This window comes from Echeneis naucrates, chromosome 4, assembly GCF_900963305.1.
Source record: "Echeneis naucrates chromosome 4, fEcheNa1.1, whole genome shotgun sequence".
Taxonomy (NCBI): Eukaryota; Metazoa; Chordata; class Actinopteri; order Carangiformes; family Echeneidae; genus Echeneis; species Echeneis naucrates.
The window spans coordinates 5986725-6010899 of NC_042514.1; the positions used below are offsets into that span (position 1 = coordinate 5986725).

Consider the following 24175-nt stretch of genomic DNA (forward strand, 5'->3'; position numbering starts at 1 on the left):
GGTGGGTGACCAGATCACACACAGCTCGGCTCCTTGGCCAGCACAGCCCTCCTGAGTCAAAGGCTTGTCTTTTTGTGAGGCATCACACTGAGGGGGCCGTCAGACTGGTCACAGTGCCCAGCTACTGAAGAATTTAAGGTATGCTATTTTCATCATTAAGAGGCATTATGTAATAATAATAATAATAATAGTCTCACTGCATCGTGTTTCATAGAGATCGGAATCTTTTACAGTCATAAAATAAAAACAGAAAATGAGCACACTGACACTTCAAAATATTTAGAAACTACTTATGGTTTCCTAGTTGAAAGAGAGGAATATACTCTTTGAAAAAAAAAAAAAAAAAAAAAAAAACAACAGCAAAATGAAGAAATTGATTGACGTGATTGATTTGACTGTAGCCTGCAGATACCTGTGATGTTAGCAGATCCCAGCTCAGTGAAGGACAGTACAATGGATGTGGGGGTCGCCTCACCAGGTGCCACACACTTCTTCCTGGTCAGGTGGTGCCTTCCAGGATGGCCAACAAACTTAATGCCTTTTGGAACTGATACTTTAACATGAACCTGTGAGAGGAGAGGAGGAGGAAAAGGAATAAAGAGGAGGAGGGGGAAACAAATCAGTGGCAATCGATCTCCTCTGACAAGCTCCCGGTGACATCATTTCTGCCAGGCACGCCCCTCCCTCATATAGCGTGTTCCACTCAAAGCTCCGAAAGCAAGGGAGAATTTTTTAAATCACATTGTGAATTTTCCATGCTGACTGACTCATGCTTCTCAAGCTCCCCGAAGGATTAAGTTCCACTCATCGTCCAATTTTCACAGAGAGCTCTGACATGCAGAGGGATCTTTTAACTGTTCTTTATCCACACGCCACAAGTCGTAAATAATGCGGCAGAAAATATAAGAATCACATGTTGCTGGGTTTGACATCAAAGCGAAGGGCTACTCTGGTTTGCATATTCACCTAACATGACATCAGGGCAGCACACGCAAAGGCCATTTAACAGGCTCATAGGCAAACATCATGATGTCATCAGTGTGGAGCGCAGGATGGACCCATTTAAGGCTGGGACGGAGCTCACAGCGCTCTTCAAAGTGAGTGCTGAAACATACTTCTGGGCAAATCCCACATCTTCACAGCAGAAACCTGCCCCTCCTTTAGACACTGTTTCCAATCTCTCTTACCTACAGTTACCCCGTAACGTTCCTTAGCTTTTTCAGAATCACACATTTTGACCAGAGATGTTTTAATAGATAGCAGGAATTTAAAAATAACATCACACTGATTGAATGTTCTGGACCATCCTCTATGGTGCACATGCTTTTAGCACCTGGAAGATGCTCTCTGTGATCCCCAGTCCTCATTACAAACCCTTTTTCACTTGCATTAAACTTATTTGAAATATTGTTTCAACGATACAGTCGACATTTTTGTGGATTTTGCTGTCGTAATGTCACAGTTCCATCTCTCCACATTGTAATCCTACCACTACTAGAACGACTGCTGCCTCTGTCTTCTCTGTAAATGTATTTGTATCGACCCTGGAAGAGGGCTCCCTCCTCTGTTGCTTTGACTGATGATCCTCCGCTTTTCTTTATCCGAATCAGAGGCCTGAGAATAGGCAAAGCAGTTTGTTGTCTTTCCAAATGCTTTTATCATGCACTCATGTGAGTACACCATTTAATTCTGACCAGACCTGAACACAGACATTTTGAAAGGAGAACCTTTTCAGTTTATGTGTTCTACAACTTCTGCCCCTGACCCAGGGAAGATCTAGACTGATGTTTCTCAATATAACTCTTGTGACGCATCACGAGTGCCTGATAGCTTCCGTTCACTTGACCGCTGAGAGGATTGACTATGAACAGGCCAGGACCACTGTAACGCAAACAGAGTTTAACACTATCCTGCCAGATGGGAGCCACATGTTACAAGTCTCCTACCCATCCAGGTATACTGATGCTGGGAGCATCAATGCACTGTCGTTACTCTTAATGGACACAATCCTGATTAGAAACATGTTAAGTCCAGTTGTGGGTTATTGGTGCGATTGGATGTCAACTCTGAATCTGGTTCTGCTTAAGATGGCTTCTTCTTAAAAGGAACTTTATCCTTTACACTGCTTGATATTGGCTGGACTGTTTGGACTCAGTAAATGTTATTAGAATCAGAAGGTCCATATCTTTCTATATGGAAGGTGTCTTGAGGTAACTTCTTTTGCTTTACTTGGCAGCTATGGTCCCTTCCCTTTGCCGTCTTTAAGGATATGACTTGGTGGCTTTATATGTGAGAGTCTTAATGCATATTTACTCTGGAAAATTAACCAGTTGTGCTTCCTGTCCATTTGGACCCTTGTGTATCATCGTGCCTACCTCAGAACATGTTGGCAGGTAGTTGTAGACCGTGAGGGGGACTTTGGTCTGCTCCCCTCTGATTAAGCTGTAGGGCAACGTGAAGTCAACGAAGAAGGGCTTGAAGGTCCGAAGCTCCACTCTCTTGGCTAAGCCCAGCCCCTTCTCCTCAGACAGGCCGACAGCTTCTGTCACCCAAGTTGTGATGGAATCTGGCACATCGAGCCGCAACTCAGCTTCCCCAGTTTCAGAGCTGTTGGTGACACATTTTAAGATACAGATGTCAGTGGTAGGGAGGTAGAGAGAGGAGTTCAGCATCCTTTCATGGTTTTTATTTAAGCAGTAAAAAGGCATGCACTACAAAGAAGGGCTTGAGGAAACATTGCAGATTACTTTTATGTCAGCAACACCTGTGTCAACACCAACACCTGCACCAGAGTAACTACAGCAAACACTGGATAGGTGTGAGGGACGGTCAGGTGTTGACCCAACCTGGTTCTTTGAATGGGCTGAGATCATTATTGGCAGCACATATTCCATGTTGGACTTGGCAAATGGTCACAGGGCATAATAAACTTGAAAAACTGTATGTACCCCCACTCCTTTTGATCAGGGTTGCCCAAAATCCACTTTAATAGACTTTTAAGGGAAATCAGAGCTTTGGACTTCACAGGAAATTAGGCAGCGCTGAAGTCCCATCCAAAGGAATCAAGCATATGGAAATCTATGGGCAACTCATTTATATTGGCTGAAAATGAATAGAAGGAGCTGTTGAGAAAGTGACAGCCCGTTCCAAGATCGCCCAATTTAAACGAGGCATATTCACACCCACAGGGGGAGAAACTTTGGATGCAGCTCTACGATGTATCATCTGTCTTCTGGCATGCAGATTTACTAGCACCTTTCCTCTCCTCTTCCATCAGTCTGTCATCTCGTCTTCACTTGGCACTCATTTTTTTCACCGTCCTTATCTTTTCTTCGAGTCTGTTAATGTACATCCCCTTTTATTAGACGTGCAATCATTCTTCCAGGGTTGTTTTTGGGTCGTCTTGTTTTTTGTATTCTTCTCTACTTTTGTCTTGACCTCTTTTCCATCTCTGCTTTCCAAATGTTTTCCAATCGCGGCTGTAAATCCCATGTAAGTGTAGACAGTGCGGTGCACCTCACATATGTAGCCACAGGCACGCAACATACATACGCACAAGTGAAATATTTATATAAAGATTTAAATACCTGACGTTGAGACAGTGCCACACCCAAGTCTCTGGGAAAAATGTGCGCCTTCGCTTCTCTGCTCTACAACGAAAACACAAGCTGACATCAATAAAGGGCCTCAGCTGCTCACAATAAAACAACACCATAATTGGAAAATGTATTATGCTGAATTCCACACTGACGTCCCTGTGAATCATGTTATGTGTTTAATGTTCATCTCTTGAATGAGAAGTATGTGACATTTCGGAAATCCTCCTTAAGGATGAACTGACTAAAAACTCAGTTCTTGGATTATGCTCTTCTCTCCTCACCTGCTGCTCAACTTGGAGACCTTATTTAACCCAGAAGATGACAAATACTGAAATGTGCATTACTATTGTGTTTTTCATTGTTGGGATCATGAAGTAATTATTGTTTCCTTGTGGGCTTGGCTGTTTTCTGAGAAGTTCATGCCCATATAACTGTGTGTGGTCCCGTCGAAGATCACAGGAAACTCAACAACTAAACACCCAATACATAAACACCAATAATTGAGCAATCGAAGACGCAATATCCAACCCAGTTTAGTGAAACTTCAGTAAGATGTATTTAACTTTGTTGCAGCTGATAACTTGTTTTAGTCAGATTATCTTAATTAGAGTGAAAAAAAAACGAACCTTTACCTTTTTTAACTTTTTGGGCTTTTATATCTAATACAAACATTTTTCAAAAACCCATTACAACTGTAGAACAGGACAATACTTGGTTTCTCCCTAGTCGGTCATTTACCTGGCTGTGGGACGGGAATGCATGGCAGCCACTAAAGTGGAGGTGTGTGGCTGAAAAGCAGGGACGGCCTCGTCTGTGTACATGCCTCCGCTCTGCCGGTGGTTTAAACTCACCATATCTGTCATTACAACCAGGCCTGATTCCTGTGTGAAACATACAGGGAGATAAACACATCCAAGCACACACACACCTCTCTACACCCTTTAACTAAATACGTGCTCTCACTGTGAAAGCGAAGCGTGCATCCTTGGTGATGTCCCAGTGCCACGGAAACACAGAAGAGCGCCTGCGTCTCTTTGATGACAGGCCGGGCCACCAGAAGTGCCCGTCATCTTTAGGAATACCAAAGGCATCTGAAACGTCAAAATCTGCCAGCTCTTTGAAAACCTGCACAGAGGAGAGAGACACACATTACACACACATAGGTTGCTCAGAGGTACATCTACTAACTAGTGACTGAACATATCAAAAACAAAGGCTCTATTAGTAAAACTGCAAATCACAAAACCTCAACCTATTCTTTTAGGATAAGCTATCAATCCAACCAACCTTGTCAGGACTGAGCTGGAAGTCGGGCTTCAACAGATAAAGACTTTTATCCACAGTGGCCACACAAACACAGGAGCCCCTCTCTCCCTGGACATGCAGCGTCACTGGGTCCCCTGGCATGGACTCGTTGCTCGACAGAGAAACAGACACCTGCAATCCAGCCGGCAGAAGATACACTATGGATGTGTAAAAAAAAATCCAATTCTAAAGACCAACGTGCATTTTCAAAAGCAGGGCTACTGCTTACTTTGTTTCTTCTTTTTTTTTTTTTTTTTTTATAGTTTCATTTGTTTTGGGATTTGTTGATCACTCTGACTTTCTGTCGGAAAATAGTCACAAGTGCTTCACAGAATTTCCCCGGGAGCAAGGTCACATCACAAAGGAATTATTCTGAACAAACAAAGGCTACAAATCCCCATATTTAAAAAGCTGAGACAAGCAAACGGCATATTTTTGCCTGTTCAATGATTAAAATTGTTGCCATTTAATTCTGTCAATCAAGCAGATTTATTTCAGCACTAGTTGGCAGTGTTTCCTGACAGACGCCAAAGAGGCAATTTGTGTGTCATTTGGAACAACATCAATTCAGTAGTGCTGAGTAGTGTGATATGGTGGGAAACAACAAACGGAGAGTGGAAAACTACAGCCTTTGAAAGAGGAGGGATGGTGAGAGTCAACTATAAACTTTCACACGTCAAAAGTGTTTTTCAGTAACACACAGTCACAAATTAGTCCTGTTAATCGGTTCCGCTGCCCTCCTTTCACCACTCCGTAACCTGTCATCCTCTCCTGTCACGACCCCACTCATTTGCCTGCGGCCCACATGGCCTCTGTCTCATCATGCCCTCACAGCCCCCCCTCCTCTGACACACACACACACACACACAGAGTGTTGTAATGGCATACCACGGAGCTGTAAATACTTCTGGGAGTTAACTCCACCTAATGCAGGCAGGAACTGGGGATCTCTCCCAGGCCAACACAGCTGTTTGTTTACAGACATTACACTGCAAACAGAGCTGGTGCATGGATACATGCACTCAGCTCCGCAATGTATACACAGCAATTTCCCCAGTTATTTCATGACTATAATACAGTGCATGACAAAAATCTTCCAGTGTATAACCAGCCTGCCACCAGTTATCATGAGTTTAACATCTCAGTCTGTGTGTATGTACAGATAAAACACTTATGTCTGTATCAGCTTGATGGACAATCTGTTTCCAAACCTGGTTCTCGAAATCAGGCTGAATGGGGATTTGCAGGCTGTCTGTGACGCCCTCGCCATTTTCCCTCACGTAGTAGACCAGCAGACGGCTGAGAGGCGCCATGCTGTGACTGACGGGGAAATGTAGATAAGTCACACAGCTGTCCATCTCAGCCTGGGAGGAGGACCCAGCAGCACCTGGCAGGGTAATGTGAGGGTACAGAAAGGTGATTGGAGTGGGATCATCTTCATGAGACTATCTGGCATCGCCAATGCTGAGAGCGCTCACCGGAAGCAGGAGGAGGTAGATGGGTGGTGTGAATGTTTTTGTCAAAGGTTACTGTTGCCCTTTTTCCTCGGTGCGAGGCTGTCTGGTTGGCCGGCTGCTGGCCTGAAAGGATGATGTTCCCCCTGGACGTCAACTCATAGTGCAGCGTGAAGTTGCAGGGACAGGTGGATTTGAGAGCCACTTCTGCCTCTTGTCCAATCTATACACAGGGAGATACCAATATTCTGTTCGGATTATGTTAGCGTTGGCGTTATTTTAGCACGTCAAAGAGTTGGAACCTTAAATAAACACAAAAACTAAACAAAACTGCACTTTCAGAGGACAGCATTTACCTTTAGTGCAGAAGTGAGGCTCTGGATCTGGATATGACACCTACTGGGAGAGTACCAGCTGCTGATGGACAGATAGCTGGGAAGGTACTGGTCACCTACTGCCTTTCCATTAATGGATGTCACCTTGGTCTGTGTCAAACAGAGAAAACATTCAGAGGATTCGTAATATTTTCCTTTAATTACTTTCTCATTACATAAATCTAGGAACTGCTGCCACTGCAACCACTGACCTCTAGCCAGACGTACTGGGCAGCAGTGGGGATGGACGGGATCTCAAAAGTGGCCTGGCCGTGTTTAGAGATAAGTTCGCTGGTGTAGACGTTGTCCTTGGGGGTCAGCTCTGCCTTAACACGCACCCTCACCCCATCAGCTGGGCTCCCGTCTGGATAGGTAACATCAATCTACAGGTAGGTGTTAGGAGGAGGAGGGAGAAAGATAAGAAACAGACAGTTTATCTTCTTCTGTTATCTGACGAATAATGAAGCAAATCAAAGGGCCTCACCTTCCCTTTGTAAGGAAGACCGGGCTTGAACTGTTTGCGTGTATCTTTGGAGTACTTGATGTCGATGAGCTGTTTGTGGACGGGCGTGGAATCGTCAAAGGTGGTTTGCCTGCTTCCGTCTATGCTGGTCACTGACGCCCAAATGCTCACCGTGCCCCTGAAGTGATCCGCCACATCCAGCGGCATCATGTCCTTGACACACAGACTGAAGTTTGCGGAGCCTTTGATCTGAGGAGAGAGGAAGATTTGCTCATGACAATCTCGCTCCAGTAAACAGGAACAGAGCATGAAGGTTATCCACAGAATAAATAAGCTGACCTCCATGTTTTTGATGACAGGATGGCCCATCTCATGACGGTAGTAGCCGACTCCATTCACTGTCATGTTCACTGTCAGCTTCCCCGTCACTGGTTTCCCAAAGGTATACCTGCACATCATTGACAGTTCAATGAAACTAGATTTAATCATTTTAAAAAACGTGACAGCTGTTTGGATGATTAGCCAAATAAAAGTCTTCACTTCACTTCCTCTTCACAACAGACACCGGTGACTTTACTCTACTTTACTTTAATTTACAGTATCCTGAAGGCTGAGTGACTTACCTGGCCCTGACGGTGGCCTGCTCACATGAGTTCAGGTCACGGACGTAACGTGGTGGATCTATCACCAACTCAAACTTGGGCATCACTGTGACGGAGACACCAGAAAGATATTACACACAATGACATTTTCATTTCGCCTGTTACTGTTTGCTGATGCTGAAAGTTCTTCTATTAAGCAGAGGCTAAATAAATAGAAACACACAGAACATATTGCTTGGAGATGATTGAAATACAACCAAGTGCAGATAAACTGGGGGGGAAAAAAAACCAAAACGTGTCTCTCACCATATTTCTGCACTTCAAACGATTTGTTATAGGTGTGGCCCTGCACCTCCACAAAGATAAACCACTCTCCAAACATCGGTTGGTCAGACAGAGGGAAGCTCATGTTCACAACCCCTGAAAGAGAGTGACAGCTAGTTACCACATTCAGTGCCTGTGTGCAGGTACTCAAAATGTATTTCATCAATGTCACACAGAGAAACACAGTAAACATATAGCCAACACAAAGATGCAGCAAAAATACTCCAGAGGTTGCGCGGCTTACCACAGCAGACAGATTTAAGACCCTTCCACTGGACCATCCTGGATCCTCTTGGATCCTGAAATGCCAATAACAGCGTTAGAGTGCTGAACTGTGCCACTTGCACATCTTTACATTGTCATTACACAACAGCTGCATTTAGTCTTATGATTGTTGAGCTCGACTCTCAAATGTCTTTTTACAACTTTTCTTTTGGGCGGCGACAGATGTAGGTATGAGTGAAAGAAGTGAAGGGGCAGCTTGTTATCTGGCCTACAGACGCCTCAGTATCGGAGAAGAGAGACAATAAATGAGGCAGGTCAGCGAGTACAGGAGGGAGACACTGTGTGTGGGTGGTGGGGCAGAGGGGTGGTCTGTCAAAGAAAAGAGAAGAGGAGAAGAGGAGAAGAAGAGAAGAGGTTGCTTTCATGTTGTTTATCCTTGCACTGTTCCAAAGAGCACCCTGTTATCTAGGTGAGCTGCCTTGATTTCTGCTCTGTAATCTCCAGCCAGACTGGGAACTAAAATTGCCACTGTCCCCTCCAGGACGTGGCTCTGCCAACCCTGGGTGGTCCTGCCAGCCTCCACTCACCAAAACATACGCCTCAATCTGCAAAAAAAAAAAAAAAAAAAAAGACGGGAGGGGGGACAAGTACAAGATGTTATGAATAAAATAGAAACAAACTGTAATGCCCAGAGAGGATCCTCTCCTCCTTCCCGGGGCTTCACCCTCCATCCACTCCTTACTTATCCAACAATCATCCATCTGTGAAAGTGAATACTGCCCTTTACCAGCAGCAGACCTTTATAGCTGCAAACATCAATAAACCATCTGTCCACACAGTTGCACAGTATATTTGGAGCCCTTGCTAACATTCCAAGAGAAATGACTCTGGCTCCGCTTCTGTAAATAAGTGACTGTACGTTTCTCTGCACTCAGGGAAGGCTACGTTTCTCCTCTCCATCGCACCAATCAGAGCGCAGGGAATGTAGGTTTGTGCTAAATATTATGTTGTCTTGTGATAATGGAGCATCAGCCAGATGATGCATCAACAAGCGTTCAGCGTTATCACGTATCCATTTTTCATACAAATTGTGATTAACGTTCACTGTGATTGGTGCATAATGAGTGCAGTGCTTTTGGATGCGTGTGCTATTTTCAGAACATCATTTTTCATTTACCTTGTCATTTACTGGCCTCAGGTCAGGAGTGACTGTGTAGACATTAATCAGCACTGTAGACAGGAAAAAAACAACAAAAAAAAAAAACACACATTACTGTAAAATACAGCCGCTGCTCCTTCTTGTGGAAAGGAGCCAGTTGTGGTAGTTCAGGAATGTGATAAGAATGCCACCAGGGGCGTCTCCATAAGGAGCTGCTCCTGGCACATCCAACTGGGAGGAGACCTCGTGGCAGACCCAGGACCAGGTGGAGAGATTATATCTGCTCACCGGCCTGGCAGCGCCTCGGGATCCCCCAGTCAGAGTTAGCCAAGGTTGCCGGGGGAAAAAGGAAGTCCGGGGTTCCTTGCTAAAGGTGCTACCCCGACGACCCGACTTTGGATAAGCATTTGAAGATGAAGCTGGCTTATATCCTTTGATTAAAAACTAGTATTTTGCTTACCCTGTTTAGATCAATAAAGTTACTACAAACAAATACATATCCCAGTGAACACATGGCATAAATCTACGGCAATCTTTAGACTGGTTTTGATTGTCTGAGTCCAATTCAAAGACTAAGAAAAACAAACAAACAAACAAAATCAGCCTGAAATCTCTGCATTTCTGTGCAGCGATTAACTGATTAACTACCAGGTGCACTATGAGGGAACCTTTATGTTTGGGTTTGTAGACAGGCTTGTCCGTCTGGATGAAGACAGCCGTGCCCTTGCTCTCTACTGTGACGGTGGTGTAGTTGTGGAAGATGTAGCCTCCGTCTGTGAGGTGACGGTTCCCCCACACCTTCAGGTGGGCCTGGCCTCTTAGCCCAGAGGGAACCTGGTGGCGCATACATACACAGATAGAAAAACAGAGGGAAAGGACGGAAATGTTTACTTCAAACTGTTGTGGTGCCACACAAGCTGTCATTTTTCATTTTCCTCCATCAATCGAAAATGCTTTTTCTGTCACACAAGCTGAAGTACAACAAAAGAGCAAACATTTAAAGAGGGGAGGGAGATGCCAAGCTATAACACTGCACACTACACATGACTGTATTTCACGAGAATGAGGGTGGAGGTTACAGGGAGGGAAGAGCAGGCAAGCGAGAGAGCGAGGGAGAAGAATCGAGTCGTGCATACTAGATTGATCTATTCCAGCCTTCGGGGGCGGCGGACCATACATGCACGTCAACAGCTGTTGCATATTATATTGAGGCTGTTACCTTATTCCCGTTGAATGAGCAGACACAGATGTTGCATTGCAAATAATGTTAGTGTTGATTTGCATGTTGCCTGAGGAATGTGCACTCAGCGGACAAGAGGTTCTCACTACTGTGCAGCTGTCACTGCTAAACAGCGCCGTGCATTTTAAACATGTGTGGAAAGCAGCATGCACACACTGTAGGACACTGCCAACTAAGTTACACAGACAGACTCACCTTTAGTTTGATGGTTCCTTTGTCTAAAACAGAAACAACGAGATCAGTTCATGTGGGAAATTTCAACATAGCTTGCCACACACGTAGAAATCTCTTATCTCTCATAATACTATTAATATTTAGTGAAGCTACTGCACTGTGGCCGACTCTCCCTGGAGGTTCTCACCGTGGGTTAGCACGACATCCAGCTGCAACCTGTCTCCATGCCACTCTGAGGCTGAGCTAGCACCATCTATTAAGAGTGCTGTCAAACAAATCTCACACTGTTTATACTAAGTGGCTAGTGGGATGGGCTGAAGTGATGCCTCCCATCATAGATAATGTCTATGAAAACTCGGGCTGGTCAGGAGCATGCAGCCGGGGCAGAGGTCAATTAGACTCACGCTGTGTGTGTTCTTCAATCTACATGTATGTTTCTGGCCTGCATCCCTGCCTGTGTGATCTTCCCTTCCTTTAAATACGTCACGCAGAGTGAGGTTCAGCCTCGATCTATTTGCTAGTCCCCAAAGTAACGCATTGTGCCGGCGTATCCTGAGCTTCGGAGTGTGTCCTCACCGAGCACCGAGCTGTGGCTGTGGGCCACCGTCTGTCCTTTCACCGACAGCTGCACCTGGACGCGGGTTTCTGCTTTTGCATTGAAGATGGTTACGCTCACGCTTTCCTCCACACCTGCTCGAAACACCGAGGGTGCAGCAACCAAATAACCCCTGAAAGGAGAGCGGGGGGGGGGGGGGAGAGAAACAGAGAGAGAGGGAAGGAGAGGCGGTGGCAGGAGATTCAGGAAAGGTCAAGGGTCAGAGAGGGGAGTGCGACATGAAGAGGAATATGGATAAGCACGTATTTCCTCACAGTTCGGTTGGTGGAGGCAAATCCTCCTTAACATCACTAACCATTGCTGACTGTCAGTGCATACATACAACACACATTACACAAGCGAATTAAGCACAAGTTCCCTTTAGCTCGTCACTTTCTCCCTGACCCACGCAACAACTTGCATACACAAAAAGGGACGTGCCACGTGGACTCGCACAGCGAGATCAGGTTTAATTGCAGCGGTTACCAGGGACACGGTACCTGTTGGCCAATGAGCTTTGTGCTCAAGTGTTTTCTTTGGGTGGTCTGGCACCTCTGACAGAACCTTGGCGTCTGTTTAGAAAAGTAACGACTGAGATTCCACACAGTCACTCTGACATTTAATTGAGGGAAGGAGCCCGTCACTGAGGTCACAGAGCAAAGGTCATTCTTTGATGATTACAATCAGTCTGAGGGTTAAAAAAATAAATAAATAAAGTAAAAATAAGTGTGATTTAAAGTTTTATTTGGACGAAAGAATATCATCCTGCAGCACAGAGGGACGATACCTCTCAGGCAACAAAGGGGAGAACAACAGGAGCCGTTGTTAGCAAAGAGCATGGACGCAGCGGTGTGTTTGTCAGGGTTGTGCGAAGCAGATAATAAAAGTGCCCATCAAATCATGTGTACTGACAGAGCATCATTCAGTTACATCTATTATTTGTGAGTATGTGCTGCATCCTACCTGAAGCGATCTAAGTCTATATTGTCTTTGTGTTTGACAAATTCAGTCCACTCATTCCAAATCTAGTTCTTTAGGCAAATAGGCCCTGAAAACACAACTGAAGATCACACAAATTAGGAGTGAGCAAAGCCCCAAGCACAAACCCAATTGCATGCCTGAGAGAAAGATCAGGTGGTTGGCATTACAGAACTACTGCATTACAGCCAGAGGCAACTGCAGTTCCTGAGAGAGAAAGTCATGAGAAAATCCCCTGGAAAATAAGGCTTCAGGAGAAGGAAGATAATACGAGGAAATTGACTCTGTGCGTTTGATCTACAGTGAGTTTAACCAGCTCTTGGATGAGCCTGGATCAGGTGGGGGGGGGGGACTGTGCTTATTTCAGTCACATGGCTTGATGTTCTCAAGTTCTCAAGTTATGTCCTCAGCTGAGAGCTGGTCAGTGCCTGAGCAGGATTTGTGTTCTCCTTTGTAGGTGAAGTCCTTTACTGCCAGGTCTTTTTAAGATCAGTCACATGGTTTTATGTTCTAAGCCCTTTTCCTTCTCGCCTAAAAACTCACCCTGAGCTGAGAGCAACTCAATACAAGACCACAATATAACCCGACTCTGTAAATCAAGCCTGCACTTGTCAGTGATCTGGTCATTTGTGTTTATTTTCTACATTGAGCTGCATTCCTTAACTCTCCTCCACACCCCCTAACAACTTGTTTACAACTCCTCACTATTAACACTGAACTCTCAAGTTCAGGATTTAACAAACAGCTGGCAGGATCCAGGCTGATGGCACGAGCTAAAAGTCCGATGTAAACTTTCATTCCCTCTGGCTCTGCACGACCACACTGAATGAAACATGGCACTTTCCAAATCCACAAATCCATCAGAAATAGCTGTCATCATCAGAGCATATCATCAAGTCCTGAGCAATCACAACACCAAGGGCAGCACATGTTTCCCTTCAGTGTATCACTCTGTGCAACTGCTCACAAGCCCAATAACACAATTTTGCTGTTGGAAGTGTTGTTAAAGCAGGCTGCAATGGCAAATATAAGACAGTGACAGATGAGGACAGATGCTTCATGCAGTAACAGTGAGACACACAAAAATGACCAAGATGCTTCCTGCGTTAAAGAAAAGGAGAACACAGCTATGACAGAGTGAAAAATAAATATTTCCCTGAAGTGAATCTCTGGAAGAGCGCATCGGGGACGCTTGTAGTATAAAGCTGTGCACCACATGCAACTTTTTTTTTTTTTTTTTGTGGCTACTTACTGTCTTTCTTGCGCATAACTTCTGCTCACGTTGCAGATCAGCAAAGTCCATGAAAGGCTCAAAGCTGTCAGAGACAACCGCAACATTGTGGCCTTTAGTCGCCGACGTACTGCGGGATATCGGCTCTCTCTCCTCAGAAGGAGGCAGGAACTTTTGACTCTGATGAAAAGATAAATGAAAGTTCAAGAGTCTGCGTCCCCCCCCCCACCCCCACCCCCCCTTTTCTCAGACTATCTATCCATTGAAGTTTGGTTGGCGTGATTGGTGCGCAAGATCTTCGTCCGGGAGCAACAAAGATCTAATTTTTCTAATAATCATCCCACTTCGCCAGATCCAGTTCCGAGAAAACCGTACGTGTGGGTGTGTTGTGTTTTTCTGTTGTTGTTGTTGTTGTTGTTGTTTTTCCTTTTAGAGCCCAGAGTAGACGGACAGTCCTCTCCCATGTGCCTTCACCCGCCCCGGTACCGTTCTCTCATATTTCAGCATTACAAATTGTGAGCGTCCTCCCACTCCGGCGCAGAAAAGAAAAGAAAAGAAAAAAGTCACCGTAAAGAAATGTTTGACATGTACAATCCGTGCAACTGCGGCTTTCCCAGCTCCTTCCCAGCTCCTTCCCGATCTCCTGAAAGCTCCTCAGGAAGCAGCAGCAGACGATCAGCCGCGTCAGGCAGCGATTCATTCATCCCCGACGTCTCCTCTCTGCCGCCGCCGAGGGCAGCACCGGCCCCGGCCTGAAGGAGCCTCCAGTCCCGGCCGCTTCCACTTACCCGCACGTCTCATAGTTTTGGATCCAGCTGATATCTAAATAGATCCACCTGAGGCGAGTGGTTGCGTTTGTGTTTCCGCAAAACTGATAAAAAAAAAACTTTAAAGATCTCAACAAAGCACAATCCGAATCACCTGAAGCAGGATTTTCTCTCGTTTAGTCTGGTTTCGTGGTGGTTTGAATGCGCTGACATTCTGTCCAGATATCTGCTGCCCTCATGTGGTAGATGTGCTCAAATGCACCGTGAAATTACAGGCCAACACTTCTCTCTTTTAAGAAAACTACATTTATTGAAATGTCATTGAGGTATAACATTTGAGGATTTAAAAAAAAAAAAACACTGCACATGAGATTTTTCAGCAAGTTTCCTGAAGTACTGAGTAAAAGAACATAACAAGAAAACAGCAACAATATAAAAACAATTCACATCTTAAAGTTATTCAGATATTTCAAGTGCATGATGGAGCCTAAAAGCACATCCAAAACCAACCCAACCCACAACGCTGAAACTAATCCCTTTTCTTGAAAATGTGCAATCTGAAGCATTTTATTTGTCAAACATACTGGCTTTGGGAGCACTCTGAGACTCAAATCCAACAAGGTGGCAAGAGTAGAACAATGAAAACACTTAACCAAACAGTCAGTCTGCTTAAGTGTGTAAAGTCTTTCAATCCATGTTAGTTGCACTGTGATGTCCCTGTGGAGGGAGCTAACCAACAGCTCCCCAACAAAGCTCTGTTCTTATTACTAATGAACGAATCTCAGACGTAACCGTGAATGATACTTGCGACAGTGAGGTCTTTCTGTTTCTCTGCTACAATGTTGTGATATAGTTTACAGTGCAGTTTCCCTTGTTCAGGCTCTGTGAAAGCAGCTTTGGAGAAAAGTACATGGTTGCCCTGGTTAACCTCCAGTCCATAAGCCTGACAGAGCTGGGCCGCAAGTGACGTGTCCAAGGACATGAGCTGAGCCAGTCTGTCAAGGGGGAAGCGGCAGTTGCGGTTGCTGTAACCATGGCTGAATATCAGCAGCAGATCTCTACGACATGGCACAAGGTGCCGATGGAGTGCACAACACTGCAGGAAATTCAACCTCTGAGCCAGTCGGAGTAATCGTACAGGATTTCGCTCCAGAAAAGCCCGGTTGATTGACAGAGCGAGCCTGATGGCAGGGCTTCTGCGGAGCCGCTCAGGGAGGTCCATGACGTGCTGTGTGGCGCGAGATGAACCTGGAAGATATGAGGACAGACAAACTATCAAACATGGAAAAATTATCAGCTTTCTTGAGCAATCTTTTTCAAAATTATGAAATTGCTCTACTCAAATACATGAAAGAAAACCAATTCTTCTTCCTTTACGTGACAAACACTGACTGGTTCGACACTTTGTCTGTACTTTTTCAACACTGCTTTGCATTAAAAACATGCTTCATTAATGTAATCATATATATTTTATTATTGTCAGTGGGAACCAACCCAAGTTGTAAAGAAGACCAAGAGCCTGAAACTCTTCCTGGTTTGTATTCAGCTCTGTTCCTGTTGCGTAGCAATCCAACAGCCAGCTTAGATTCTCCTGTAGGTGTGTGTCATTAATGCGTGGGTCGTAGAGCCGTAGCGGTTCGCCACACAGACGATAAGAGGCATAGATGAGGAAGCGCACTGTCTGCTCTAAAATGGCCACACAGTCTGACCCCGTCACCCTCTGGATGATCATGTCCTGCTTGACACCACGCAGCCGATCAAAAACAAAGTTGTACACCTAAAAAGATAAAGATAACTTTAGTAAAAAGGTTCTTTTTTTCAAAGTTTTTTTTTTTGCATCAATGATTTTAACTTCAAAATTCTTCCTCAGTCAGTCACAAATGTAATTGCATAAATACTACTAGCCTCAGTCCAAGGATGCAGACTGGATGAGGCAGCGATGCCATCAATAAGGTAACGCACAGTCTTCCGCAGTACGGCCGGGGGTCGGAGTTCTTTGGGGTTTGTGGAGTCTTTCCCAGCCGCCGGTCTGGAGTACTCCTTGACAGCACGCAGTGGGTCTCCCATGGGTCGTCGATTTCTTTCTGTGCCCCCCAACATCTCAAAACGGTGAAGACGGTTTTGCGTCTCACGCACCTGAAGCTCATGAGCGGGACACATGGTCTGGCAGGTCCCCCTGGGCACGATGTCTTTCTCAGGTTGCTTATGTCTTTCATCCTCCTCCGGTGGTTTCACCTGTACTTTGTCTTTGCCTCGCCATTGCTCCTGGTTCCTGTGCCTCCACTCTCTGTCTGTTGGGGCGTCCCTCCTCTGTGAGTGAGAGCTGCTTGAACAATAATTAAAGATGAGGTTCAACAAGATAAAATCTACATTATTAAAAGTAAACACCAGAGCAGCTGGCCCTCACAAACACTTCATGTTTACATAACGTCTGAATATATTTTTGATGATAAATGTGCAATTTGCTTTTTAAATATAGACCTCTTATTGATATTGTTGGTGTTATATTTTCCTATCAGGTGTTATTTATTGATTTCCACCTTATTGTCCTTTTTCTCACTTGTTTGTGTGTTTGTTTTTGTATTTTTTTCCCCACACATCTCCAAAATAAATGCTCCTTAATGAAGCCGTTTTGTTTTGTGTTTGTATTTGTCACACAAACAAACGTACTGGTGCAAGTTTGATATTTAATTTCTTTCTTAAAGCAATAAAGTGGAAGTAACTCAATTTAGCTTTAAGCTGCCATTTAACTTTATTCGTATAAAAAACAGTTTTCTTTCATGCTACCTACATTTCGTTGTCGCCACACAGTACGTGGTGAAATATAATGAAATAACACACAGTGTAAACTCTGACATGCAAAGTAAATGTAAGGTTGTTGGTGTTAAACTCTGACTTTCCTACATGTTGTGTTTCTCAACCGGCTAGCGTTGACGGCTAACCTTTAGCTGGAGTTAGCTAGTTAGCCTCGACAGATAACGCGAAAAGCGGCACTTTGTCCGATTTCCTAACGTCACGTTTCCTCTACTAAAACAGTCACCACACAATAAAAAGCCCCGACTGTGAATAAAACTTCCCCCCAAAACGGGTTAAAAATAAGAAAATAAGAAATAAATCCATGTTTGTGCTCACATGCGACGAGTAGCCTTCCTGCAGTTCATTGGTCCGTCGGTGTGACGTCACCTTCCAGCATCTACCAATAAAATCAAATCTGTTTTTTTTTTTGTTCTGTCGTCACATCCGGAAATGTGATGGTTTATTTACCACTGGCTGTTTTTTAATCCTCCAAACTATTTATTTTTTTGTCTCTTAGTGTATCTGTGCTGCTGACGCCTCACATTTCTCTCTAATCTGCTCTTTCTAGTATTTCCTTGCTTCCTCCTCAAAGCTCAGGATGATGTGGAGTCGGCGGTGCTCACCTCAGTTGTGGTTATTGGGGTTACAGTTGTCCATCCAGTGGCTCCAACCACTCTGGACACGTTCCCCACACCCACTTCCCCCCCTCAGTCGATTACACAGATATTGTTGTGCATTGGGTGGTTTGTTGGTCACTAGCAATCACCCTGTTGTCATTTGTGATATAAACATGACGTGATGATTTTGACCTTTTCCAACAAAATTGGCTGATTGGATAGTTAATTTAAACTCCAGCTCTTTGCACGAAATCATTTACTGATTCATACATTTAAAACTTGTCAAATCCTCCACTCTAACAATTCTGTTCATGTACTTGTTTTCACAGCGGTGAAGCTCGAATTAAAAGGTGTGAGTTATACTTTATTGTTGTATTTTTATTTAACAATGTTTTGTTTATGAAACAGCATCAATCATTATTTAACATTTACAATATCTAATAATACAAATAGAAAGACATGAGAAGTTACACATAAAACACAAAAGTCACAAATATATCCAGACAAGGAATAATTGGAGGGTGGAGGGGCCATCAAAGTGCATGTACAGTGTATCCCTTGCTGTGTGGTATCTTTTACTGCTTGGGGCAGTAGAGCTCCTGAGTTCTGGCTGTGCCGAGATGCTCCTCCTCCATGGCCACCTGGACGTGGACAGTTTGACGGCAGACCAACGATGACAACTCGTGCAGTTCTGAAAACGCTCTGGGAGAAAGAGAGAGAGAGAGAAAAATAAACCAGTGTTGGAGTGCAGGTATTTAATGGCAATGTGGTTTTTCAGGTAATTCTGAATTTTAGGTGCTACCAAGTTCTTTAATAAGATTTAACCCTTTACAGTAAAATCAATAAAACAAATTGCTGACAGAGCTTAGATGATCTCTATAAACAGCAGGGTACTCTATATGTGCCTACCTTGACAGCTGCTGAGTGATGTCTTTTGATGTCATTTTCATGTCCCTGAGGCACTGCAGAGAAGTGCTGTTCTCGTTAGGATCCCCTTCTGTGCACTCCATCAGCAACTTTTCACTCTCCTTGAGGGAAGCTTCAGCTTTATCTGTAATAGGTACCAACAAAAAGCCAAAATGATCCTAATGAATTAAGTTCCAGATTCCATTATTATTTGGTCTGTGTTTAAATAGCAGATACTTTCATACATATTTTCAACGTAAAACTCTATATTGATGTAAGTAATGTTGAAATTATCACGCATATTACTAAAATTGTTGTTTCGCTCAAACACAGTAACTCCAAACCTAGAAATTCCTTTCTGTCCATTTCAATGTAAAAATTTTTGACAGGCAGCTCATGTCGGGTGGTGTCAACAGCTGTTGCAAAAGTCTTATAGTCTTCTGTGAACTGCTGGGCAGTTTCAACCAGAGGAGTCAGTGCAGCAATCTGATGGAAAATGATATCATTAGGAGATAAGAATTGTGTACAATGTAATAACACACACAGTTACAGTGCATACATTTTTACATTCTCCAGCAACATTTGTCAGTTTTTCTTTAAGAGGGACATTCATAACGCATGCAAGAAGTATTCAGATTTTTAGACACATTTGCACTAGGGATGAACAATTAGTTGCAATACAGTCCATATCCAAAATTGAAGGAGGTAAATTGTCACATACATTGCAAGTGAAGCATTTGTATTCCATATGTTCCCTGCAGCAAATCATATTCTCCACATTTAAAAGAAGATATAAAAAGTATAATTCCTGCAAAAATGTGGCCCATTGCCATATTTGATAAAATATAGCAAAGTTTTCTTGACCTGCAAATCCAGCAGCTCATTCCCCAGCCTGTATTTTTCAGCAAGCAGGTATCGACGCTTCTTATCGTGCATCTCTTTTCGCAGTGCCTCCTCTTCCTCCATCATCTGGACAATCTTTGCCTCTGCCTCCGCTTTCAGTTTTCTAGTATTGTGCTCCATCTTAAGTCAAACATGACAGAGAGAACTGGATAATTCACAGCTTGGGATTCTTAATAATTTGTTACTTTCTGACTCAAAACAGTGGATAAAATTTGTGAAATGATAGATATTTATAATTCTGATGTACACTGATTTAAGAAGCTAATTTCAGCTTATCAGCTACACTTGAGTAACTCACCTTAGCTGTCAGGTACGCCAGCTGGAAGGTTTGCATCTGAATGCTCATCATCTCAATCTCTGGGTTCCTCTCAGGTTCTGAGGCATTTTCTATCACAGTTTTATCTTAAGAATTGAAAAGAGGATTGTTAGAGGAATGTCCAATTTGTAATTGACACATTACTCATAGAGGTCTAAATCAGTTCACCTTTTATGACTGAAATGTCAAAGTCTGGTCGAAAGCAATGTCCATCTGAGAATGTAGACTGCAGAATACTTTTTCTGAGCTGTGATGGTTCAGTTTCACGTGACATTGCTGTCATGAAGTTAACATGAATAAACAAATGTTATTTGCAGAACTCATTTAGGTAATATCAAAAGCTTGATTTGAACAAGTTCTGAAAAATACTAAAAAACAAAAAAAAAAAAAACCCAAATGACTGAAATGGAACCATATATTTAAGAATTTATAACATTATAACCCTAACCCTATAACATTATATAACATTCACACCTGAAATGAAGACCTTTAAAGTATTGGGAAGTTAACATCAACAATGCTACAGCATGCTGCATGCGTTGCAAAACAGAATAAAAAAATAAAAAAAAAACACCAAAAAACTCATCCTTTACACACTGAATACACAACTATCACCAACGGGACTCACATGTTGCAAGTGTTAAGGAAAGCGCCTGTGGGGCCACTGAGCGTCTTGTCGGAGTACCCACTTTGGGTTTGACACCACTGGGTTTAGGGGAGGAAGGTCTTGGTGGCACAGCAATAGACTCATTGGTCAGAGAACTACTCTGTTAACAGTAAAATACAGAGAAATAAGTGTTTGGACCATCAAACAAAAGACAGAGGGAAAAAGATATTGTGTAGTCCTTAAAAAATAGCAGAATATCGGAATCATTTCCTAACTGAATTTCAAGTAACTCACATGCAAACTGAAAAATAGAAATGAAAACAGTAAAACCTTTGAAAGCGATGTCTTCTCAGCAGCCTGCATATATCGAGACTTGACAATAGTTCCGCTTGCTAAAGTTTGAGAAAGAAAATTTCAGCACAAAGCATCTAAATGCGTGTCAGCTGCAAACCTTTCAGGGAAAAACAACTATTTAGGATTTTTAACATACGAGCATTAACCACAACTCAGTGAAAAAGTACACAACAACACAAATCAGTTTGTAGACATACAAAATGTACTACCTGTGCACAGACATTTTCATGATCACATGAATCGATCTGATGTTGGAGTCTGTTAAAATTCAGACTTACATTTAGCGCTTTTCTTCCCAGCTCCACTGTTGTTGGCTTTCCCAGCGTTGTTCCCACTTTTGGAGCTGAAACCAAACACCAGAAGGACTGAGCACGAAATACATTTAACAGCTTAGATAAAAACGACACGACGTTAGCTTAGCTGCACGTTCAGAAACAAATAAAAATAAACTGGGAGCACCTTTTAACGTCGGTGGAGACATTTTTGAATCCACTCGGCGCTATTGTCGCTCTCCTCGCCGCCATTATGTTTGGAAACAACCCTCGTTTCTATTTCCGCTGGAGAGAAGTTGGCCCAGAAACTTTTTTTTTAGATGTTTTACTTCACAGATCCGTAGAAAAAAAAGTTTTTTCTTCCAGATTAGTATGACAACAAAAATAGCGGCATCCGGTTTGAGCTCCCCCCGCCTGTACGCCAATTTAACGAGCCGAGTGGAAACAAGAACGAAGGCTTTGGTTCCGGCCTCCTTCTTCTTCTTCTCTTTATATTTTGTGGCGGATTGAAATTCAAAATGCAGCAGTGCTGATGTCTGCTGTACTGGAGTATGCATAGCTACAGTCAGTGTTAATCAATGTATCCTACGGTCATCATTGGCTGGACTCTAAACAGGCACAAAGATTACATACAAGCAAATTGTGTCTCAATTTTTGATTTTCCACAATTTCGATCATGACAATGATTTCCGCACATCCTATAGGCCACTTAACATGACTGACTCCTTTGCCACTGTCAGTGTCACTGTCAACAGTGTCCTCTTCCTGCTGAAACTGAAAGATGTGATGTGGCAGATGATATATATGCAGGGCTATTACTTTGTGTTGGGGGGGTGCAATAGTAAACTATTTAATTCTTATTCTAAACACAAAATAGGAAATAAATGACCAAAAGGATTGTCGTCTCTGCCCTTCTCTCGGGTTCGATTACCAGTAGGGGCAGATTGGTGAAGTGTGACTGGGCTACAGCAAGGAAAAATGGATAGTAGACAGATGATAAACAGGACCAGCAAAGGGACCAGGCCAAAGGCACGCGGTTCGATTTCCGGTGCAGGCAGCCTAACCCTAACCCTAACCCTGCTCATTGGCTCGTGATGTTAAGTTTGGTTGGGAGGGAAAGCTGTGTTACTCTCTTGATATGCTATTGATTCTATTGATAGGTGAACTCAATTGACTGCTCGGACTGGACAATATCCCGCATCAACAGGTTTGTTTCTTTAATGATGATCTTTTTTTAATAGCAGTCCAACAACACTCGCCGTAGATCCTGCACAATGCCAGAGTACTTTAGCACTGCATGAGTGAAAAACAGATGTGAAAGACAGAATGCAACTGATTACCACTAGATGGGTGTACAGGCCTGCTCACAGTGAATTACTGGAGTAGTTTGTAAACGCTGCGCAGGTAAACACAGCAAGGCTGTTAGACATCAACAGGATGAACAGCAAAGAAATGACTGACTATAATATACATGCAGGCGATATAGGGTGGAAACAGGACCCCCGGAAGTTACCCAGACAAAAAAAGCAGAAGGGCTACTTGATTTTGGTTCCTTAATTCAATGGAAACGATAACCACTCCTGTATCTGTGTGTTCTCGTTCCATTTGTGTGGATATCTGCTTAGCAAGTTCTCTTTCCTGCAGTTTACTGGTAGCTTGTGTGCACAAGTCTTAAAGAATATAATGGGTGCTGATCCCACCTGTCTGAGCTGGTCTCGGAAAACAGGAAGGACAATAGGAAGAGAGTGGGTGTGGGACTGGGTGGTAAACACTGGTAAGCAACTTCTGTCCTAAGTCACTTCATGGATGACATGGCAGACATGGATGGATAAACCACTGGGGGAAGAGAGAAGGAGAAAATAGTTAAATGGTTAGTTGAATTAGATCTCTATAAAGTGAGTATGTTGGATAACATCCAGGTATTGAGACTAGTTTGATTCTGACCTTTCTGCTTTAATGAATTTTCATGATAAAGGTTGAACATTCAGGCTTGGCACTAAAACAGTCCTCTCACAAATGCAGTCTGCATTTGAGTGTGTGTGTGTCCCATTTTATCAGGCGGTGTAAAGGCCGGGTCTTATCATTGCTCTCCTCTCTCTCAGTATAATAAAGCCTTGAGGCAGGCTCCTGTGTGTCCGTATGCTGGCAGTCCATCTCTCACCACCAAGCAATGCCAGCACCAATGGCTGCTTTGAAGTGTACAAGTAGTCCTGGTGATGAAGGCAATATGACCTGCATTCACTTTCTTGGATTCAATCTGTACTATTTCAGATTTTTGTTATTTTTTTAATTCTTTGCATAAATGAATGGTTTACAGGTTTCCTTTTATTTTTCTCTCGAGTAAGGAATGAGATTCAGTCCACAGCTCGGGAGCTCGAGTGAAAGAGCGAGAAGTGCATGTTGAAAGACACAAGGACAGAAAAACTGAGTCGCTGAATGAAAGTCCTTGTCTCCTTTATCAGCCCACCTCTTTTGCCTCTCTCTCTGCTCCGAAACTCTGACGTCTAATGAAGGATTTGTCTATGTCACTGTGACCTCACTGATACTTTTCTTTGTCCCTTGAAAACATTTTTTAGGTGATAAAAATGCAGGATGAAAAAAAAATAAATAAATAAAAAAACTTCTAAAATATGTTTTCAGCTCTCCCAGCACATGTATGTACACATGATTGCACACATCCAGCCATGTGGTCCACACACCAGCCCCCTGGTCCCTTTGCGGTAAGCTGTTACTCATCACTGACCAGTCTGCCAGTCTGGTCCACATAGCCTTCCAGGAATGCCTCATATACACAGCGCCTCATACAGCAAACCCAACAACCACTATTTGCAGAATTTCAAATTAATATCATGCTTAATCTGATTATTTTTCAGCATTTGATAACTTTTTAATTTTAAAAATGTATTTAGTCTCA

The 24175-nt window shown here is 43.4% G+C and overlaps 3 protein-coding genes across 3 annotated transcripts in view; all 3 read right to left on the minus strand.

Moving 5' to 3' along the window:
- Positions 1 to 14665, minus strand: part of cpamd8 (C3 and PZP like alpha-2-macroglobulin domain containing 8) — a 38655-nt gene extending 23990 nt beyond the window's left edge. Inside the window, exons 1-21 of the mRNA XM_029499672.1 lie at positions 13745 to 14665; positions 11496 to 11647; positions 10941 to 10963; positions 10174 to 10339; positions 9524 to 9576; positions 8934 to 8951; positions 8366 to 8420; positions 8104 to 8217; positions 7819 to 7903; positions 7535 to 7643; positions 7217 to 7444; positions 6945 to 7115; positions 6715 to 6843; positions 6383 to 6581; positions 6116 to 6291; positions 4887 to 5036; positions 4563 to 4724; positions 4338 to 4480; positions 3588 to 3650; positions 2376 to 2607; positions 413 to 566 (exon numbers count right to left, since the gene is read on the minus strand). Coding sequence (XP_029355532.1) covers positions 413 to 566; positions 2376 to 2607; positions 3588 to 3650; positions 4338 to 4480; positions 4563 to 4724; positions 4887 to 5036; positions 6116 to 6291; positions 6383 to 6581; positions 6715 to 6843; positions 6945 to 7115; positions 7217 to 7444; positions 7535 to 7643; positions 7819 to 7903; positions 8104 to 8217; positions 8366 to 8420; positions 8934 to 8951; positions 9524 to 9576; positions 10174 to 10339; positions 10941 to 10963; positions 11496 to 11647; positions 13745 to 13830 — 2668 coding nt within the window. The 5' untranslated portion in view covers positions 13831 to 14665. The remainder of the gene's footprint in view (positions 1 to 412; positions 567 to 2375; positions 2608 to 3587; positions 3651 to 4337; positions 4481 to 4562; positions 4725 to 4886; positions 5037 to 6115; positions 6292 to 6382; positions 6582 to 6714; positions 6844 to 6944; positions 7116 to 7216; positions 7445 to 7534; positions 7644 to 7818; positions 7904 to 8103; positions 8218 to 8365; positions 8421 to 8933; positions 8952 to 9523; positions 9577 to 10173; positions 10340 to 10940; positions 10964 to 11495; positions 11648 to 13744) is intronic.
- A 191-nt stretch (positions 14666 to 14856) lies between these two features.
- sac3d1 (SAC3 domain containing 1) lies at positions 14857 to 17655 on the minus strand. The gene is made up of 4 exons (XM_029499673.1): positions 17623 to 17655; positions 16396 to 16813; positions 15985 to 16267; positions 14857 to 15738 (listed from the first exon to the last, which is right to left on the minus strand). The coding sequence occupies exons 1-4, from the start codon at positions 17649 to 17651 to the stop codon at positions 15272 to 15274; spliced, it is 1197 nt and encodes a 398-aa protein (XP_029355533.1). The 5' UTR covers positions 17652 to 17655; the 3' UTR covers positions 14857 to 15271.
- Positions 17656 to 18263: 608 nt separating this feature from the next.
- haus8 (HAUS augmin like complex subunit 8) lies at positions 18264 to 21669 on the minus strand. Its single transcript, XM_029500714.1, has 10 exons — positions 21449 to 21669; positions 21268 to 21332; positions 20966 to 21027; positions 20657 to 20795; positions 20197 to 20304; positions 20011 to 20114; positions 19674 to 19832; positions 19154 to 19295; positions 18813 to 18954; positions 18264 to 18605 (listed from the first exon to the last, which is right to left on the minus strand). The coding sequence occupies exons 1-10, from the start codon at positions 21511 to 21513 to the stop codon at positions 18479 to 18481; spliced, it is 1113 nt and encodes a 370-aa protein (XP_029356574.1). The 5' UTR covers positions 21514 to 21669; the 3' UTR covers positions 18264 to 18478.
- Between the last annotated feature and the right edge of the window lie 2506 nt (positions 21670 to 24175).